At 43.6% G+C, this 19,236-nt stretch overlaps 1 protein-coding gene and 1 non-coding gene across 5 annotated transcripts in view; both read left to right on the top strand.

Moving 5' to 3' along the window:
- TACC2 (transforming acidic coiled-coil containing protein 2) overlaps window positions 1–19,005 on the top strand; it is a 101,513-nt gene extending 82,508 nt beyond the window's left edge. For 2 of the 4 annotated variants that reach the window (XM_075257468.1, XM_075257469.1), the window contains exons 10-23: window positions 1,923–1,983; window positions 3,317–3,524; window positions 4,630–4,691; window positions 6,792–6,901; window positions 7,068–7,224; window positions 8,891–9,031; window positions 9,343–9,432; window positions 11,870–12,016; window positions 12,394–12,470; window positions 14,162–14,205; window positions 16,262–16,422; window positions 16,533–16,639; window positions 18,122–18,242; window positions 18,321–19,005. In XM_075257468.1, coding sequence (XP_075113569.1) covers window positions 1,923–1,983; window positions 3,317–3,524; window positions 4,630–4,691; window positions 6,792–6,901; window positions 7,068–7,224; window positions 8,891–9,031; window positions 9,343–9,432; window positions 11,870–12,016; window positions 12,394–12,470; window positions 14,162–14,205; window positions 16,262–16,422; window positions 16,533–16,639; window positions 18,122–18,242; window positions 18,321–18,386 — 1,552 coding nt within the window. In that variant the 3' untranslated portion in view covers window positions 18,387–19,005. The remainder of the gene's footprint in view (window positions 1–1,922; window positions 1,984–3,316; window positions 3,525–4,629; window positions 4,692–6,791; window positions 6,902–7,067; window positions 7,225–8,890; window positions 9,032–9,342; window positions 9,433–11,869; window positions 12,017–12,393; window positions 12,471–14,161; window positions 14,206–16,261; window positions 16,423–16,532; window positions 16,640–18,121; window positions 18,243–18,320) is intronic. The other 2 variants (XM_075257470.1, XM_075257471.1) reach the window with 2 other exon arrangements.
- Window positions 5,633–5,758, top strand: LOC142183637 (small nucleolar RNA SNORA17). The gene has a single exon (XR_012711791.1). It is a non-coding gene; the product is annotated as a small nucleolar RNA SNORA17 (small nucleolar RNA).
- Window positions 19,006–19,236: the final 231 nt, after the last annotated feature.

Here is a 19,236-nt window from a genome sequence, read left to right as displayed (position 1 = left end):
TTGTGAGTGAATCGGTCAGCTGGTGGATATGGGTAGTGTATATACAATACCGTGTCCTGTCCTACTAAGGGACAACTCACAAAGAGTAGTGCTGGGCCCTCAATTTAATGGTACATTTTGTAGGCCGCAAAATCACAGACGCAAAATAACGCGGCGTATACGATCCTAACTCCCATTGAAATCAATGGGAGCGTATACGGCGCGCAAACTCTCACACGCCGTATATGTGCCACATCACGTGGCACGTTACTCCGTGTGAACGCACCCTAACCCATCATAAAAAACACACATACACAGAGAACATACAGCATACACATTGTGCAGGGGGGCTGAGACCATCACCAATTGGGAATAATGATCGCCATGTTATCTAGATTATTGTAATCCACAACAGCAACTGTCCGACCATTATTAGGATTATTTGCCAGAATGAAAACTGCAGAATTTTAGGACTTTTTTTCATATATTGCAATTATTATTTAAAAAAAAAATAAGCAAAAATTAGAAATATGTTTAACAATAAACCGTGGTTTAAAAAGTCAGGGTGGACATTCCCTTTAAGAGTTTAACTGTTTACATTCCCATCCACAAACCAATAGAAAGTTCCTAGCAAATGAGTTACTATATAGCCCTTTACATGTTTATCTCTGTATATACAGTATATATGTATATGTCATTGAGTTAAATCTTATTGTTTAGGTTGGAGGGTTGTTTAGTGTTCTCTTAAGAAGTTCCTTCCTGGTGTATGTTAGTGTATGTGTGTACATAACTCTTGTGGCGCCGCGGACGGCATAGTTCAGTACACAGCCTCCTGTCTGTCTGTCTCTTTGTCTCTATGTCTATAGGATGGTTGAAGATGTCGTGTCTGTCTGTTCTCTCTTGTAAGTAACTCTAGTCATTTCTATATTCTTTACTTGGCTCCTTTGCCCAGCATGAATTTATCATTCGCTTTATTACCCCCATTGTCTTCCCCGTCCCTCCTGGCTTGTCGTATTGTGTCTCATCTACCACAAAGCCCCCGCTGTACACAATATCATGCTTGTGAATATGTATTTGTGTGCGGTCTACGTGTAGTTACGGGCAATGTAGTGCGAGACATGCCTCACTCTCTGTAGGATATCTTGGGAAAAAATTATTCAATTTTTGCACCATGGGAAATGCATTGGCGTTGGCAAATTATTTCCTTAGACTTTGCTGCTTTTCTATTATTTATGACTGGAGATATGAGACAAGACCACAGTGAATTCATCTGGAGGTGGCTCAGTGGTAACGTCTTATTAAAACTGAGTTATATCTGATTCTGAGAATCTAACAACCAATATGGCCGCCATATCAATTCTGGTAAAGCTTTCTCAAGGGGTATTTTTAGGCCGACAACCAAACAGCTGATTGTGGTAAGAAAAGTTGGCGTTGGCTAAACATCTCTCCATGTGTTACATCCATTCACACAATTGGCTGTATGCTTAGGATATGGTGGCCCGAAGGGCGAAAAAGGGGGTCTCATACAGGTGATTGACCCTTCTATGATATACAGGTCTGTACCTGAGATGTATCCTAGAAACACTGTGGGCGCCATAATGGGGACCAGTTTTCCCAGAAACAGATATATACAGTCAAACACCTCTTTGAGAAGACCACCACTTCTCCAGTCCTGATATCATGACAGATTATACCAAAATTTAGTCAAAAAACAAAAATTGTGGCAACACTTTCTATTATTAAAAAAATATCCCCAACAAATATTACTTCTAGGGGAGAATATGGTGCTCTATGAAGAAACGTGTGGTGCAGTCCATGGTGCCATACATACATGCCCACGTGATGTATGAGCCTTCATATGTATTTGCAATTTCATTTCTTTGCTGTAGTTTTGTGTCTTTATACTTTGGGTTGATTTTGTTTTATCACTTTTTGTGTTTCAGGGACACATTTAGGGTGAAGAAATCTCCAAAGCGTTCTCCAGTCACTGAAAATGGCTCAGAGGTATGAAGTCCTATATAGTATAATATTAAATGCTAATTAGAGATGGGCTAACCAACCTGTACCAAGCCGGGTTTGATCCGAAAATTCCAAATTGTTTGGATTCTTACAAATCCGAACAACTGGAGACTTGTCTCAGGCGAATTAAAATGGCCACTACAATATACTCTGGGGTCTCTTTAGATCCCAGAGTATAACAGGTAGAGGCCCAACTCACCTCCCCTTAGCTCTTTTGGGCCTTCTTGATGTGTCCAGGGATAACTTGGCAACATCAAGGGCCAGGGGTCACCTCTGAGGCCTGTGATTGGGCGTCAATGGTCACATGGGCATGCCTAGAATCATGGCGTCATGACGCTCGGCTTGCCGATGTTATCACTGAGGCCTGTGATTGTGGCTCATGATGTAGCAAAATCTGCTACATAAAATGCTGCATTAATGTGTTCTACACTATGTTTAACGCTGAGGCCTCACGTTGCGGAAACACAGCTTTTTTGTTGTTGCAGATTTTGCTGCGTTTTTTGAGCCAAAGACAAGAATGGCTACCAAAGGGATATATATAGGAATCTCTTATACTCCTTCCTTTTGCTCAATCCACTCTTGGCTTTGGCTCAAAAAACCACAGCAAAATCTGCAACAAAAAAAGCTGCATTTCCATAATGTGGGGCCTTAAGCTTAGATAAGATGTGGCTAGTAGCAAACATATTTGACCCAAAACAAATCTTGAACCCACTCGAACCCGAAATGAAAGGAATCTTGAAAGATTCCCCCATCTCTCAAAATAATTCTGGACAGTACCCATTCACACTTTCTTATGGTAAAGTCACTTGAAAATATATTCTGTTTATGATAGTGTGTCATTTAGTTAGTACTGCACATAATTTAGGTGCCCGGTTATTACTCGGAGTGTGAATTTGCTATGTTTTAGGGTTAGCTCACACGGGGCAAGAAGGGGCGGATTTTGACACAGAATCCACCTCAAAATCCGCCCCCTCCCATTAGAGGTCTATGTAGATCGCTAGTGTTCTTTTTTTCGATAGCGGTTTGTTCCCGCTCACGAAAAAAAGAAGTGAGTGCCCTATCTTTAGGCGGACAGCGCGGCACATCCACGTCATGACAATCCCTCCGGACTAGGCCCATTCATTTGGGCCTACTCCGGAGCAGGAAGCCACGACAGCCGCGGCTATCCGTGGCAGGCGCATTTTGAACCTGATTCTGATGTGGCTTCCTGCGTCAAGATCAGGACCATAATACGCGGTCACTTACCTGTGTGATCTAGGCCTTAGTGTTTGTGAATATATATGATAGTGAATAAATTCTAGTGATATCTTATTTTCAGGAGCTCAAAATACTTTGCAAGTCGGACACCCCTCCCGTAATAGCTTCAGAAGAACACGCTACGGATGAGGAAAAGCTGGCTTCTTCAGTCAGTAGTCAGAAATGGACTTGCATGGCAGTGGACCTAGAACAAGAGAAGCAAGACTACCCCCAACCGTCTGACCTGACCAGCTTTGTCAATGAGAACCAGTTCCACAGTTCTTCTAATGGTATGTCTCAGAGGATTCCCTGTTCTTAGTATTCCCCATATCACGTGTGTGTCAGATCCCTCACATCACTAAAAGCCTGGCCTGTAATAACTTATTTATAGCTATGTCTACCCTTGAGCGTGTCCTGCTGTAATATGTAATATTGATCAGCTACAAGCAATGATCCTCATATCCTGTGTCCTGGATGGAGATCTGTCTCTTTCTATGGAAGCATTCTTAGGCTGAGGATACACTTTGCAGAAAAGCTGCTTTTTTGTTGTTGAATGTTCTATTGGTTTTTAAGTCAAAGCCAAGAGTGGCTTCAAAATGAATGGGAGATACCAAAGGTAGCACTTCTGCTTCATGCACATGACTGTGGATCAAAGTACAGTCACATTCATTCCTATGGGCACAGACAGTCGTGGTTTTTGTGGCTGTAGTGAAGGGCCACAAAATATAGAGCATGTCCTATACCTGTCTGTATTTGCAGCTCGGTCAACTTGTTTAAACGTATGGGTCAGTGAAAATCACGGATGACACAATCTATGCGTCTTATATTCCTTTTTTACTGACCCATACACTGTTCCCCATCACGTGCACAGATCATTAAAAATCCACTTCTGGCTTTGGCTTCAAAAACCACAGCAAAATTTGCAAAAAAAAAAAGCATCTTTTCCACAACGTGAGGCCTTAGTCTTAAACCGGCGCCCCACATACCTGCAAAGTGGATACGATTCTGTCCTTAAAGCGTTTTCTCATCACAACTTTTTTTTTTGATGACATAGCCATATGAGGACTTGTTTTTTGTGGGCTTTGTTGATTTGTCGTGGCAGTAAGTTCCAGAGTATTGGGGGTGCATGGGAGAGGTATTGGAGGTGGTTGTGTGAAGAGTAGATAAGAGCAGAGCAAAGTAGGAGATCCTGAGAAAATTGGAGATTACGTGAAGGTAGCGGGAGATTAGGTCAGAGATAAATGGAGGGGACAGGATGGGGACGGCCTGCATTTTAAACTCTGTTTTCATACCTTCGTCCTTTTCAGTATGTCCTCTCCTACTACAGCACATGGAAAGCACTTTTTATAGCTTGCTGCTGTTGTAGAAATATTCTTTATTTTATATCTATTTCAGATCTAGATTATGGAAGCTCATACAGTATAGAATACATGGAGAAGACTGGAAAATGCTCTCCGGTAAGCTGTATTCCTGTGGTACGTGGGTTATCTCAGCCATTGTTAGCCTCAGGAGATTTATAGCTCCATTTTCCCTACATCAAAAGAAACTGGAAATTACAAGTCGACGGAAAAAGGGATCAGACCCCCCCCCAATACCGCTGACCACTATGATTAAAGTCAGTTGCTGAAAATCCATTAACATATGTGAGCCAAGGGTCCTTTCACACAGTCAGATTTTCTGCCTGTAATCGGCGATATATCATGGCAATTGGTATGGGTTACTGCAGTTTATTTGTGGCCGATTATTGTACTACTGCGGACCAGCAACCAAATTTCCTGCCATGAGCTTTCCCATGAATGTTTGGTCACATGATCATCTACCAAAGTAAAAAGGCTTCATGTCACCAGTATTACAAAACTGTTCAGGGGTCTATTATCTCCTCCCTACCACTCTTCAATAAAGGGTTTAGTCCAAGTTTTAAGTTTTCCCCTATACACAAGATGTGGGCTAACATGCTGATCAGTGGGGACCCTTCACTAGTATCTCCACCAATCACAAGAATTGGGGTCCTGTTCGCTTATCCAAAAAGAGCGGCATACCGAGCATGCGCACTGCTACCCCATTCAGTGACATTGATAACTGAGTGATAACAAGTGATGGTGCATGCAGTCAGGGCCGCCGATAGGCCAGTACTACTGCTACTGGCGTCAGGGGCCCGGCCAAATTTTAAAATGGGGGGGGCCCGGGCCCACTGGCGCCGGCAGCAGTCATTGTATGTCCTGTTTCAACTCAGATCTACGTCCAGAGGACGCAGATCTGAGTTGAGCACATACGCGGCTGAAGGAAGGAGCTGACACGGGACAGCTCCACGCTTCGCCGCTGGGTGTCTCTCTCGCTGACACATATGCGGCTGAAGCGAGGAGCTGACCTGTGTCAGCTCCTCACTTCGCCGCTGCCGCCTCTCTAGGTGACACATATGCGGCTGAGCCGGAACCCGGCTCAGCCGCATATGTGTCAGCGAGAGAGGCGGCAGCGGCAAAGTGAGGAGCTGACACAGGTCAGCTCCTCGCTTCAGCCGCATATGTGTCAGCGAGAGAGACACCCAGCGGCGAAGCGTGGAGCTGACCCGTGTCAGCTCCTTCCTTCAGCCGCATGTGTCAGCGAGAGAGACGCGCAGAGAGCGGCGAGGGAGCGGAGGAGAAGGTAAGTCAACGGAGTCAACACAAAAGTGGGCGGGGCTAAATTTGCTGCGGCGCGCTAAGCGCGCCACACATTTTGTCCCTCTTTTAGTTCTTCAAAAGTTGGGAGGTATGGAGATGGGGGGACATGAATCTGGGGGCAGAAATGTGGGGACATGAATCTGGGGGCAGAGATGGAGGGGACATGAATCTGGGGGCAGAGATGGAGGGGACATGAATCTGGGGGCAGATGAAGGGTGTATATGAAGCTAGGGGAGAGACGGAGGGGGACATATAATTTACGGGTGACTGTAGGAGGATTATACAGTGTGCGGGCAAATGGAAAATTAATGAGTAGGCGGAGTCAACATAACAGTGGGTGGGGCTAAATTTCCCGCGGCGCGCAAAGCAAAAATGGCAGGGGAGGGGGGGGGGGGGGGCCCAGACTCTTAGGCTGTATGGGGCCCCAAAATTCCTGATGGCGGCCCTGCATGCAGTCAGTGCTGACGTGGTCCGCATGTATAGGACAATGGTAGCACCCTGGTGGCCCAGGATTGTTATTACAAGTATTTACTAAAACAGACATGTATGACGGGTCCTCTTTAATGCTCTATATAGAAAAAGCCAGATGTATCTACCCCTCTCATACCACTATATGAGAAACAAGCTTGAACAATATGTCCTTGTAGAGATTAGACATAAAACAGGAAGTAACCAACCTGCTCGTCTACACGGTAAACCTGTCATCTCGCTCTATAAATTACAGCTCTTTGAAGTCCTTCTATATTGTTGACCTTACTGTATGTTGACTCCTGTATAATTATGAAATAATAGTCAAGCCGGCGGAGTGGTTTGAGGAGGATTCATATATTGGGTGTGGACAGTCGTCTACGATTTACCAAGCTTGTCTCGGTCTCACCTTGCTATTGATCTCTCTAGATCCATGACATTCCCCAGACGCAGTCCATGTACCTCATGTTTGAGGCATCCCAGGATAGCCCAGGAAAAACACCAGCCAAGTTTTCAGACCCTTGCTCTCCAGGAACAGAGTAAGTATGGCAAGAATGCCGAGAGCCATATAGCAGTTTCTGGAGGGCTGATATTTGTCTTGCAAATGAGTGGCCAAATATTCTGCTCCAAGGGACGGGTTTAGCTAAAAGTGGGATCAGTCATGCAGTACTGTTCATTTACATCTGGTCTATGGTTCCTTCTTAGCTCCAACTTTGAAGAAATGGATCCTAACCTGTGCTCAGGGCAGCTGCCCATCTCCAGATCTCCACCTATTATGCAAGACAACATACGCCAAACTGTGGAGAGATCGCTACAGAGGGAAGACGAGCCAGAAGTGCTTGGAAGTGGCAAAATGGAGCTGGTAAGAATCAATCTAATCCTGGAACATTGCCAAGGAACTTATAAGTAGCTCTATGGAAATGGTGGCCTTTGGAGACAAGAAGCCTGTCTCAGGTTTGCTCAGTTGTCCACTTCAGCTTCTTGTGTAGTATGCTGAACGTTTCCTCAGCTCATCTACCCTACAAGTAATAGAAGGTGGCAGGCAAACCAGTTCCTTGCCCTCTGGGTTTGAGTGCAGAGACAGGAGGAGCCTTGTTTTTAGGTTAAGTATTACATTCTGTTCTGTCTATATACGCCCAAGCAAATATCATGGAGGATATTAACGTTTTGCTTGATCCACTTGATGAAAACAAGACATCAACTCTTGGTTTTCTACTTGTTTCTTCTTGAATGTGTCTCAGGTAAGCCTTGCAGAAAGTCCAGGACATTTCATGACCACTTCGCTTGTCTTTGATGTGTACATGATGAAAATTCTCGAGGGCTTGTGGTTACATACTCAACGCAGTGAGGTTACAGAGCGTGCTCAGTAATTGTTGTTTAGCTTTGTACTCACTTATAAGCAACTAGAAGAAATCATGTTTTCCCCTGAAAAAAGGAGAAAATAAAATTACGTTAGCTTGACTGTGTACAGAACATACCCATGGGCCTATTGTAGACGTATAAGAACCAAGAACATACAATACTGAGCCAAAGGGTTAGGAAGGTGTTGCAAAAGTAAGAATGCTTTGTGTTTTATTATTGTCAAGAAACAAAAGTAGGTGAATAAACAAAATCCCATTAGTATTTAGTGTGGCCTTTGCCCTTTGGAGGAGGAGTCTTGGAAGTGATGATACGGCCCCCACAGAGCTTTGATGTGAACATCGCCCAGTCTGTCTGGGATGACATGAAGAGAGAGAAGGATTGGAGCGAGCCTACATCCACAGACGACCTGTGCTTAGTTCTCCAAGATGGAGGGAATAAACTCCCTCTAAAAACTGTCTGCAAGTGTATTTAGAAGAACTGATGGAAGGCAAAGGGCAAACGTCACACCAAATATTGATGGGATTTAGATTTCACTTTTCTTAACTCGCTAAATTAATATCAGAAATAATAATAACCGTTAAAATTGATCAAACCCAAGACCTAACCCTAAAATGAATTAGACTCAAGAGGCCCTGACGGTAGGCCCTGGTCCACCATACACTATTTCAACCCCGTGCAACGTCACTTGAAGCATAAAACACCTGGGGAGCGAGGAACATTGAGTCGCACAAGCAGCCATACTCACAGCTCTCTGATCCTCCTGTACTAAAGGGGAGCACGTAACTGTGTATAATGTACAAATACATGGCTCTGTGTTGTGAGCACCACTGCACATATGTGTAACCCAAAGCAACAATGCCTGGAGCAAAAAGGGGCTGGAGAGCAAGCAGAGGAGTTTAGTAGGCAGCCATGCTCACCACTTGATGGTCCATGGTACTAAGGGTACCCCTGCCACCATCCAGCATCGCCACACTTTATCCTGCTCTGTACCTATGCCTATGATTTTATACAGTGCAACACAGAGGTTTTATCTCTCTTTGATTCCATATGAATTTCGGAAGTATTCTCTCCTCTAAGCATTTCTTACAGGCACCATATGGCAGCACATGAAGTCCTTACAGTTACTATGAACTAATGTGCTTACATTTTGTATCATTTGATGGCAGGGCTCCCCGGAGGACGACTATGTGGCATCCGAGGCCTTAATATCACGGATTTCCCACCACACCGCACTCTGTGACCAACTTAGTTACCTAGAACCAGATTTAGCGGAGAAGAACCCACAAGCCTTTGCACAGAAACTACAGGTTGGTTTGCCAAAATCGTAATCCATAGTTCTCATACCAGCTGCGTCTGCCCTATACTTCCCATGATGTTGAGCGCTGCAGTTGCCGTTAGAACATCATGGTATATGTAGTGCAGACGTAAATCCCTATTGTTTTGCATAGTCTCTTGTCTTTCTCGTCTGCTATCCTTTTTAACCCCTTCTCCCTCACGTGTCGCTTTTTTCCCCTCTGCCCCCCATGTTTGGTTTACGCCACTATATTGTTCTTGTTTATTTCCAGTAAAAGATGAATATTAAATGCATTTCTCTCTGGCTTGTCGTTTCCCGGAGTAGGAGGAGTTAGAGTTTGCAGCCATGCGAATTGAGGCTTTGACGTTAGCCAGGCATATGTCCCAGTCCTCCCAGGGTACTGAGGTATCTGGGGTGCGTGTGCAGTGAATCCGACTCTGCATCCGTCTGCTAGTGTGTGTCCACTGATCTACCACACTTCTGTCTCTGCCCAGCCACATGCCACAACACTATTAACTGGTCCCTTTAAGGCTAAGGTTATCTGGTGACTATTGTCACACAACATGACAGTGTCGCATTGCCATATGAAACCAATTATTGTTCACAGGGTCTCTTTGCAACCTGTGACCATTTGCCCAAAAATTCAATCCTGCTAGAGTTTTGGTTGCAGATAACACACAACTTTATCACCAGAGACTTTGGTGGAAGTTACAGGCTATTGCGACTTGACAGCCAGATCACAGCTCTGAAAAAGTAGTAAGACAAGTGTTTGCGGTTGCACAACCTATCTGCGACTTACTTCACTGCCTAAGGCAGACGTCACATCTGTGTTATGAATTGCGTCCTTCACATACAGTACAGCACTCGGGCCCAATAGGCTCATTTTAATTTATAATAGGTTTCTTCGGATTTTGTCATACTGCTACATGCAAATATGATGGATTCTGAGAGGGAGGACCTCCAACATTCATGTGCAGGTTTTGTAGAAACTCAGCAGGAAGTGTTCAATATCTCTGCAGCTCCTCCGCAGGAATAATGAAGAATTACACAACTCTCCTTTGATACCAATGATCTTGCTTTACATATGCTGAGTTCTCCAGACCAAGGGACACTCTGCAGTAGTTCCCTGACATATTAATGTTTAGATCAGTGATGTTTGGTTTTCCAAGCCAACATAATGGAGTCTTCATCCTCTATTTTCTGTACCCCTCACTATTGAGTGTAGAATACCCATATAGTTCATGAATAGCGCCACCTGATGTTTCTTTTGAATATCTTTTCTGTGGCCATCTCAGTAAATGTGCAGAGGCGGATAGACATACCCAGTCTTGCTTTTCTCTCTGCTTCTTCAGGTAGCTGGTGTGCCATCTGCTTACGAAGCAGCGACTTCTTCTCTACCTGTCAGAGGAGATGCTGAGCAAGTGCATTTGCAGTAATGCTGCTTCATCCTTTGCTCAGTGTCTCCTGTGACAAGTAGAGAAGACACTGGATTAAAAGCAATCAATATTCTTAGTAGAGCCCCTTTAAATCTCTATTTAGTAATGTTCATTCATCAATTCACACTATAAGTTTTCCCACGCCCCAGGTAAAATAGTGCAGAGACAAAAAGTAGGTCAGGGGCAATTGAAGGAGATTGTACCAGGACCCATGGAGCCGTTGGAGCTATTATGGAGCCATATGCAGTCTGTGTGTCACCATGTGAGGGCGGGTTCACATCTGCACCCCGGTCTCCGCTTTCAGGTTTCCGTCTAATGCCCAAGAAACTGGACAGGAGACAGAAACCGGCAGTCAGTTTTCAGAGATATACCTCCATTAAAGCCATGCCCTGCAAATAATACCGTACTGTAGCTTCTGACACTAATGCACAGCCAAACCATACTGTACTTGGTAAAAGCACCATGAAATGTTCCCGTGCACCACTGCCTGACCTGTGTTAGTTATGTTATGTGCATGAACATTGCAGTCTGGTGCATGTGACTTTACATTATGCTTCAGATAGACTCACTAACAGTACAACCATGAGCCTTAGATAGCAGTAAGACTGGTCTCTCCTTACCGCTCTTACTATAAGTGTGGCATATACACTCCACTAGATCCCAGAGCCTCTTCAAACTGGTGATCAGTGGGGGTACTGTGTCAGACCCCACTGATGGGGTATTGACTTATCCTTTAGTACCGACCACTTTGGTACCCCACAGTATACAGAGCCAGCAGCAGACAGCGCCACACATTGTACAGTGGCCTCGCTGTGCCACTGCAGCTCAGCCCCCTATTCATGCATTTCAGGGATGTACTCAGTTATTTCTGCTGCCATCACTGCAGGACAGAGGGCAGTATATCCAATGCCTGTTTGTGGTTCACCTCTGCTACAAATATGCATTGGTCTTGACATAGATCAGAGAGATCTAAAGCAGTGGTCTCCATCTTGTGAAACTACAACTCCCAGCATGCCTAATGCCGAGAGTTATAACCTTGTGTGTGCTGTGATTTTTCTCTATTTTACCTATAAAATCCTAGCAGGAAGCATTGAGGAGGTAGATGACTGTATGACCGCCCGTCCTGCCCCAGAGCTGTACCTGGTTGTTCATTAACCAGTCACAGGGGGCAGTGTGACCTTTGGCTAAATCAGCTTTTGCAGAAATACATTATCTACCTGCAGAAATACAAGTTTACCGTTTACTGTAGACCAGTTTGCCGGAATCTCCTGTAACAATAAAAGGTGATAGATTTTTTTCTGCTGTGCCTTTGCTGCTGTCTAAACAGGGTTTGTGATTTTTTGCACGTAATGATGGGGTGTGCACCGAAATAACTCTGCAAATGGATTGTAACTACCTGTTCTTATCATCTACAGTCTGACGTGCTGGACTCGGCTGATATTGGCCTTTCCCATAAATCACTATTCTCCCGTTCCATGGCTATGGAGACAGCTGCAAGTGGCCTCTTACATACTTATAAGCAACCTGATCTTGACGCAGCACTTCAGCTTGCAAGGGAAGAGGTAGATGTTATTATACTTTCTTATCAGATCTCTTTCACTAGTTACCTTTCACACGATTACTACAATAATAATACATAAGATTATTAATGCATTTCATTTATATAGTACCAAAAATTGTGAAAGATGTGTAAAAATCATTGAATTAGGATATAGAAATCACATTTTAAGTTTAAGTTGTAATGGCTGTCTTCCACCACTAGGTGTCGCAACTGCAGCACTGTAATATATCTGCAGCGCTCTATAGCTAGCAGGCATTTAAAGGGGATGATTGTAATATTAGGGACATTTTACTTTATGCTTCATGTTAGCTGTAATTTGATATTCACGTAAAGATCAATGTACAAAACTTTATTAAAAGTTTTCTTTTTATCGATTAGATTGCTGACAAAGAGCGAGAGGCCATGGAGTGGAAGAAGAAATATGAAGAGAGCCGCTGTGAGGTGGTAGAGATGAGGTACAGTGGTTTGGAGATACGAGTTGCTTTTTAGGATACCTTCATATAGACCAGGGGTGAACATTATAGTGTCTGCAGTCTCTCAAGCCCACCAGAAATGATTTCAAGAGCCCATGAGGTCTAAGGGTGCATTCACACAATGTATTTTGGCTCGTAATCTGGCACGTAGACGCCGCGTGAGCTTTTGCGGGCCGTATACGCTCCCATTGATTTCAATGGGAGCCGGGATCGTATACGCGGCGCTATAGGGGCATAGCTATAGGGAGTAAAGAGGTAGCAATTGCTACCAAAACCTGGACCCTAAGTGATGCCCCAACGGTCTGCCACATCAAGTATACTACTAATATAATTGGCATGAGGTAGGTAGGGGCCCCAATGCAAAATCTGTAATTTAGGCCTAAACGCACCATCTGAACACACCCTTATAGGTTATTTGTGAATCAATCAATGGGTTTGTCTTTTGCAGGACATAGTAAGTCCCAGGATCAACATCCTATCTCAAAAATTTCTAGCTCCCATAACCTATGATATTTTTACTTTCAAGTCCAGGCCTATCTTGAACTGGTATAAGTTATCAGACATCACCACATCACCACAGTCTCACCGCCCTTACTGTAAAGAATCCCTGTCTATGGCTGTGGGAAAACCTTTAATCCTGTAGGCGTGGAGGATGCCCCTTGTCTTAAGAGATAAGATAATCCTTTAATTGTCCCACTATGGGGAAATGCAGAGTTAAATTCATAGTTACAGTCCTTGGTGTAAAGAGATCATAGGAAAGATCTCTATACTGTCTATTCATATATTTGTACATTGTCATTAGGTCCCCCTAAGACGTCTTTTCTCCAAACTGAACACCCCCTGTTTGACCTGCATTAGGGCTCCATTATTATGTCAAACATTGGGACCACCTGACGGTACCCTGGTGGGTGATTGTGACCGTAGTGCCCATCCTTATATGGTCTGAAGGATACAATAACATCTTGATATAACGTACTGTATATTCCACAATAGCTATGCTCCTGCACCCCATGACCCCAGCATGTTTCGGGGACGTTGCATGTGAATTTTTATACTGTGATCCTTACAATGCTCAGGTAGACAACTAGTGACATAAGTCTAGGATCTAGGTTTTAGTATTAATGGGTCTGTGAGTCTGAGCTGACTTGGGCAGAGCTGCCGATCTTCTTGTAGGATTCTGTAATCCTGCTTTTTATACCTTAGACGGCCTTACAAATCCTAAGCCCTAAACCTGTCTCCATATGGCAGTGGGATCAGAAAAACCATCTATTCTCTCCATTGTAAACAGGCTTTTTCATGAGAGTACATATATATATATATATATATATATATATATATATATATATATATATATATATATATATATATATATATACTGGGGTCTGGGGTCTTCCTATCTATTAATGATATAGCCTATGGCTATGGTTGGTGGGGCTTCAGAAAAGGAAAGGACCCAAGCTATACATGTGGCAGATTTGTTGCACAACAGTACCCTGTATCTGAAAGGAGCCTGCAGTAATCCATGCGGTTCCTGCCCATACAACTCCATTCCGATGAATGGGACTGATTTTCAGTCCCAGAATTTTCTGCAACAAATCTACTGCATGTGAATATAGCTGTATTGTTTTATAACATGTGCTGCTTTTTGACATTTTTCTACTTTCGTTTTATAGGAAAATTGTTGCTGAATATGAGCAGACGATTGCACAGATGATCGGTATGTGCCCTATGGGGAAATATGTTAACAGTAAAGCAATGCTTAAAGTGTTGCTTTAGGGTATTGATTTAGCAGCTAAAAATCTTGACGACCTATCCTAAGGATATATCACTAATATCAGATCGGTGGGGCTCTGACACCTGGCACTCACGCTGATCAGCTGTTCTCAGCAGCTGATACACAGAGAATGGAGCAGGAAGCAGATAGCTCCAGTCTGTGTGTAGTGGCCAGACCTGGTACTGCAGATCAATTCCCATTCACTAGAATAGGAGCTAATCTGCAGTGACTCAGTTCAGCCACTATACAGAGAACAGAGTTATCTGATTTCTTCTCCATTCTCTGTGTATCAGCTATTGAAAACAGCTATTTGGTTGGGGTGCCAGGAATCACAGCCCCACCAATATGATAATAGTGACCCACCCTTAGAATAGATCATCAGTGTTTATATCTTGTAAAACCCCTTGAAATTATTAATTTACCTTTCCCAACAATATTATTGATGAAAACACCTTGGTGCACATATAGATGAAAATGTAGCTAAAGGATTGATTTAAAGGAGGGAGGCTAAAAAGAGAATTACACATTGCCCATTGAAACTAATTATGTAATACAACCATGCTAGGTCTTGCAGAACAATTTAACTGGTTTTGGATCTTATTAATAGATTGAGGCTTTCTTTTAGCTCAGAACTGTCCACTAGGTTATTTGACAACCCCCTTCAAGTTATATTATGCCATCCGCTGTGAAGTATAATCTATAATAAGCTGTAAGTGTGAACTGTCCATCTTTAGTGCAGGGCTGGTGGTTTCAGTAAGTTCACTAAATTCTTGGCATGTGCAGAGTGTCAACCCATAGGGACTCCACATATCCTATTATTATAGGGCCCCCAGCTTTGAAATGTTACATATTTTAATGCTGTTCTTGTAAATGGCAAAGGGACTGCTTTGCTTCCTAAGACACAGGGCCAACATTCATGCGCATCCTCTGCAATCCTTATGGAGCAGGAAGCAGACAGCTCCGTTCTCTTTGTAGTGGCCAGACCAGGTACTGCAGATCAACTGCCATTCACTTGAATGGAAGCTAATCTGCAGTGACTCAGTTCGACCACTATACAGAGAACAGAGCTGTCCAATTTCTTCTCCGTTCTCTGTTGATTCTGGTTTGTCATTTTCTATATTCAGTTCTGTCCCGTTCTCATCCCACCCCTTCACCTTTCTCTATATCCTCAGCTCTGGTTCTAACACCCCTCTAAGTAATCTGATTTGCTTTGCATTATTTTATTTTTACCTCCTGCTTTCTGCTTTTATTTGCTTGCAAACATAAGGCAGTCCAGGTAAGAAATGAATGTGCCCTGTATGTCATGTATTTGTGAATCAATAACAAAATGTGTCACTCAGGTGTACAGCAGTGTACATATAGAGACAGTGTTGGTCAGTCATACATTATAACCCTGTAAGGTAGCAGTCAGAACACCGTTTGGCCACAGTCATAGCCGGTCGGAGAGGACACTTCAGGTCATCAGGAGTTGTGTGAAAAAATTGTGATTTTTTTAATTTATTTTTTGGAAATGCCTAGTCCGCCAGTATGGTGTGCAAAGCATAATAAATCTCTCCTAGTATGTTGGAAGCCAAAACAACGGTCTAGGAAGGTCTTGTGAGATATTCATAACTTATGGATATCTCACAAGATGGTGGCAGTGGGGACCTATAGAATATTAGGCAGGGGATTTAGGTTATATCGGAACAATAGTAAAACTCTTCTGGCAGCGACTTATCTCTACAACAATAAAAGGAGCGGGCAATTGAAATCCAGCTAATGGGGAAGACCCCATACGCATTATATAGTTGGCTGAACCTGGTGAAATTGGTGGGTTTGGCTGTGGATGGGGTTTAGAATATCCCGTAACGGGAGTCACGTGTCTGTAGTTGTATTAGTTGTTTAGTTACTGCACTTTGTCTAGACTTTTGTCTATATTGTTACCACAGTACAGGAAGCAATAAAGCTAAATTTAATACAAGCACAATGACGGTCATGTTTTTCTTTTTTTGGGGGACAGAGGATGAGCAGAGAGAGAAGTCTGTTTCCCATCACACCGTGCAGCAGCTGATCTTGGAGAAGGAACAAGCTCTTGCCGACCTCAATTCCGTTGAGAAATCCCTGGCTGATCTCTTCCGAAGATATGAGAAAATGAAGGATGTCTTGGAAGGCTTTAGAAAGGTGAGTGATCTTTAAGGAGCTACAGAGCCACATAGATCTGGCCCCGGATCTTCTGCAGCTTTACCATAATGAAGGATATACTGATGTCTAAATAACCTGTCCGTCTACAGAATGAGGAAGTGCTGAAGAAATGTGCTCAAGAATATCTGGCGCGTGTCAAGAAGGAAGAACAACGGTACCATGCTCTGAAGATCCATGCTGAGGAGAAGCTGGACAGGTAATGGATGATGATATTCTGATGGTTGATCGAGCATTTGCAAACAAGATTAAGGCTATGGCCCCACATAGGAAGCCGCAGCCAAAAAGGCGCTTTCGTGACTTGAAACAACTTTCTGCTTCTATTACACCTATACAGAAAATGAAAGCATTTCCGTACATAGAATTTTCATCCTGTGATTTACAAAAACGCATCAGTTCCGCTGCGGATATTTTTCTGCAATATGTGGATGGGATTAGCCAGAATCCTATCCACTTTGCAGGGACTGTATAACACCGCGGTTTATGCCACTGCATCCAAATCACAGCATTTTCTCAACATAAGTATAAAGTAACCTGCTATCCGACTTCTAGTGATGGAGGCAGGCAGCACATTCTTCTTTAAAGGGATGGAAAATTATGATTTTGGGCATCTTCATCTCAGCCTGCCTTGTTCTCTGCTCAGACTACTTTTGCAAAAAGCAAGAAAGGCACATGCAGCAAAGATGCGCCAAAATAACATCCATCTACATCAGAAAAGGGGCATACATGGGTTGATGAATTTCCATGACTGTGCTATGTCTAGTGCAGGGGTTGAGGGGTCATGTGCAACACAGCAATTTAAAGGATTTTTCCAGCTAAGGTCAGATTGATGGGTTTATCTCATTCACATGCTTCAGCCTCTTTATTTCATATTGAGCACAATACATTATATAGTGATGTTTCAAATCCGTCGCATTCATTCCAGCTGCCATCTCATATACCGGTATGTGACGTCATAGGGCGGGTTCACATCTGTACCCAGTCTCCGCTTTGTGGGTTTCCATCTTCTGGCCTGAGAAGCTGGACAGGAGACGAAAACCCAGCAGTCAGTGTCGCCAGTGAGCGTCTTCTGGCCTCCTTGGTGAAACCGTTTTTTTTTTTTTAACCAGACACAAAGTCCTGCAAAAACTGTTTCGCCGTGGAGAGGCACAGGACACTCACGGGCACTCACGGGTGGACACTTTGCAAACTCATTCAAATGAATGGGTTTGAAAACTGACTGCCGATTTCCGTCTCCTGTCCAGTTTCTCGGGCAGAAGACTGAAACCTGCAAAGTGGAGACTGGGCACAGATGTGAACCCGCCCATTGTCCCGTGAAGTAAAAGCTGCGGTTGCTTCAAACAGATGATCAGTGAGGTGCCAGGTGTCTCTCCCCTGCCAATCTGACATTGATAACCTATCCTAAAGATAGTGATCGATAATTGATCCCCTGAAAATCTGTTGAAGTCTAAAGCCCCACATTGCAGAGACGCATCTTTTTTGTTGCAGATTTTGCTGCAGTTTTTTTGCGCTAAAGTCGGGAGAGAACTGAGCAGGAGGGAAAAGTATAAGCACATCCTATATATTCCCCATTCCTTTTGTAGCCATTCTTGGCTTTGGCTCAAAAAAAAAAAAAAAAAACCTGACGCAAATTAAAACCTAACAATATATCATCAATATTGTATATGGTGTTGTCTTATAGGGCCAATTCGGAGATTGCCCAGGTACGTGGCAAATCCCAGCAGGAACAAGCAGCTTACCAAGCCAGCCTGAGGAAGGAACAACTCAGAGTAGACGCCTTGGAGAGAACATTGGAACAAAAGGTTAGTGCAGATATCTATGGATGGCGTCTTATCCTTGTCTCCTCTACTCGTTCTTATTCACTCTCTTTCCTTTTGCAGAATAAAGAGATAGAAGAACTCACCAAGATCTGCGATGAACTGATAGCTAAGATGGGGAAGAGTTAACCTGCTTCTTTTCCTACAAGATGCTTACTTTCCTTGCAGAGTGCAAGTGGGATGATGCGGAAAAGGGAGAGCCAGTCTTTTAGTTTGTACCTGAGATGTGGAGAGGAGGCAGCAGCGGTACAGGGAGGCACAGGAATTGTATGACGCAAGTTTCCCTCCCGCATGTCCTTCCTGTATCAGGGAGGCGAAAAACTGGCCCTGAATCCTCATGCGTATTGTCAAGTTTTATATGGCTTTCCTTTGAATCAAAACACAGAGCTTTGAGCTCACACTATGGTCCTGCCGGGCAAGACTACATGTTTCATACAGAATTTTGGGGGCGACCTCCTTACTGGACTTTATTTAAAATGGTTGTAAGAAAATAGCAAGCAAAGAGTCCTGAAGCTCATAACCGCATGAACAGTGTGCTGTAAATAAATCTGTATGCTGCAAACACTGGAGAACCGATCTTATCCTTGCTACCTTGTTACAATGTCTTTGTGGTTCTGGTTTTTTTGCTTTATATTACAGGAGAATGAGTTGTCTATTTAACAGTTGCACTGATGGCGACAGCTTCAGTATTTGCCCGAGGTGCATACATTGTGTGCCACTGGCAATTAAAGGGTTTACCCAAACTATATGTGGTGCATGTTGTCATGTGTTATTACTCCAGTGGCAGTGCCATGTATGTGGGTGTTATTAGTTTTGCGACTATATGTTTCGTCAGTCCTCCTCCCCAAGGGGGCTCACATTGTTGCTCACCAATTATGTACACAGTCTGGCCCAATTTTGTAGGACACCAATTAATCTAAGCAAGATATTGGTTGGTGCAGGCTATGAACAGGGATACGTTTGCATGCTACGTACAGTA

The sequence above is a fragment of the Leptodactylus fuscus genome, chromosome 10, assembly GCF_031893055.1.
Source record: "Leptodactylus fuscus isolate aLepFus1 chromosome 10, aLepFus1.hap2, whole genome shotgun sequence".
NCBI lineage: Eukaryota > Metazoa > Chordata > Amphibia > Anura > Leptodactylidae > Leptodactylus > Leptodactylus fuscus.
This window is presented reverse-complemented; position numbering and strand designations above follow the sequence as displayed.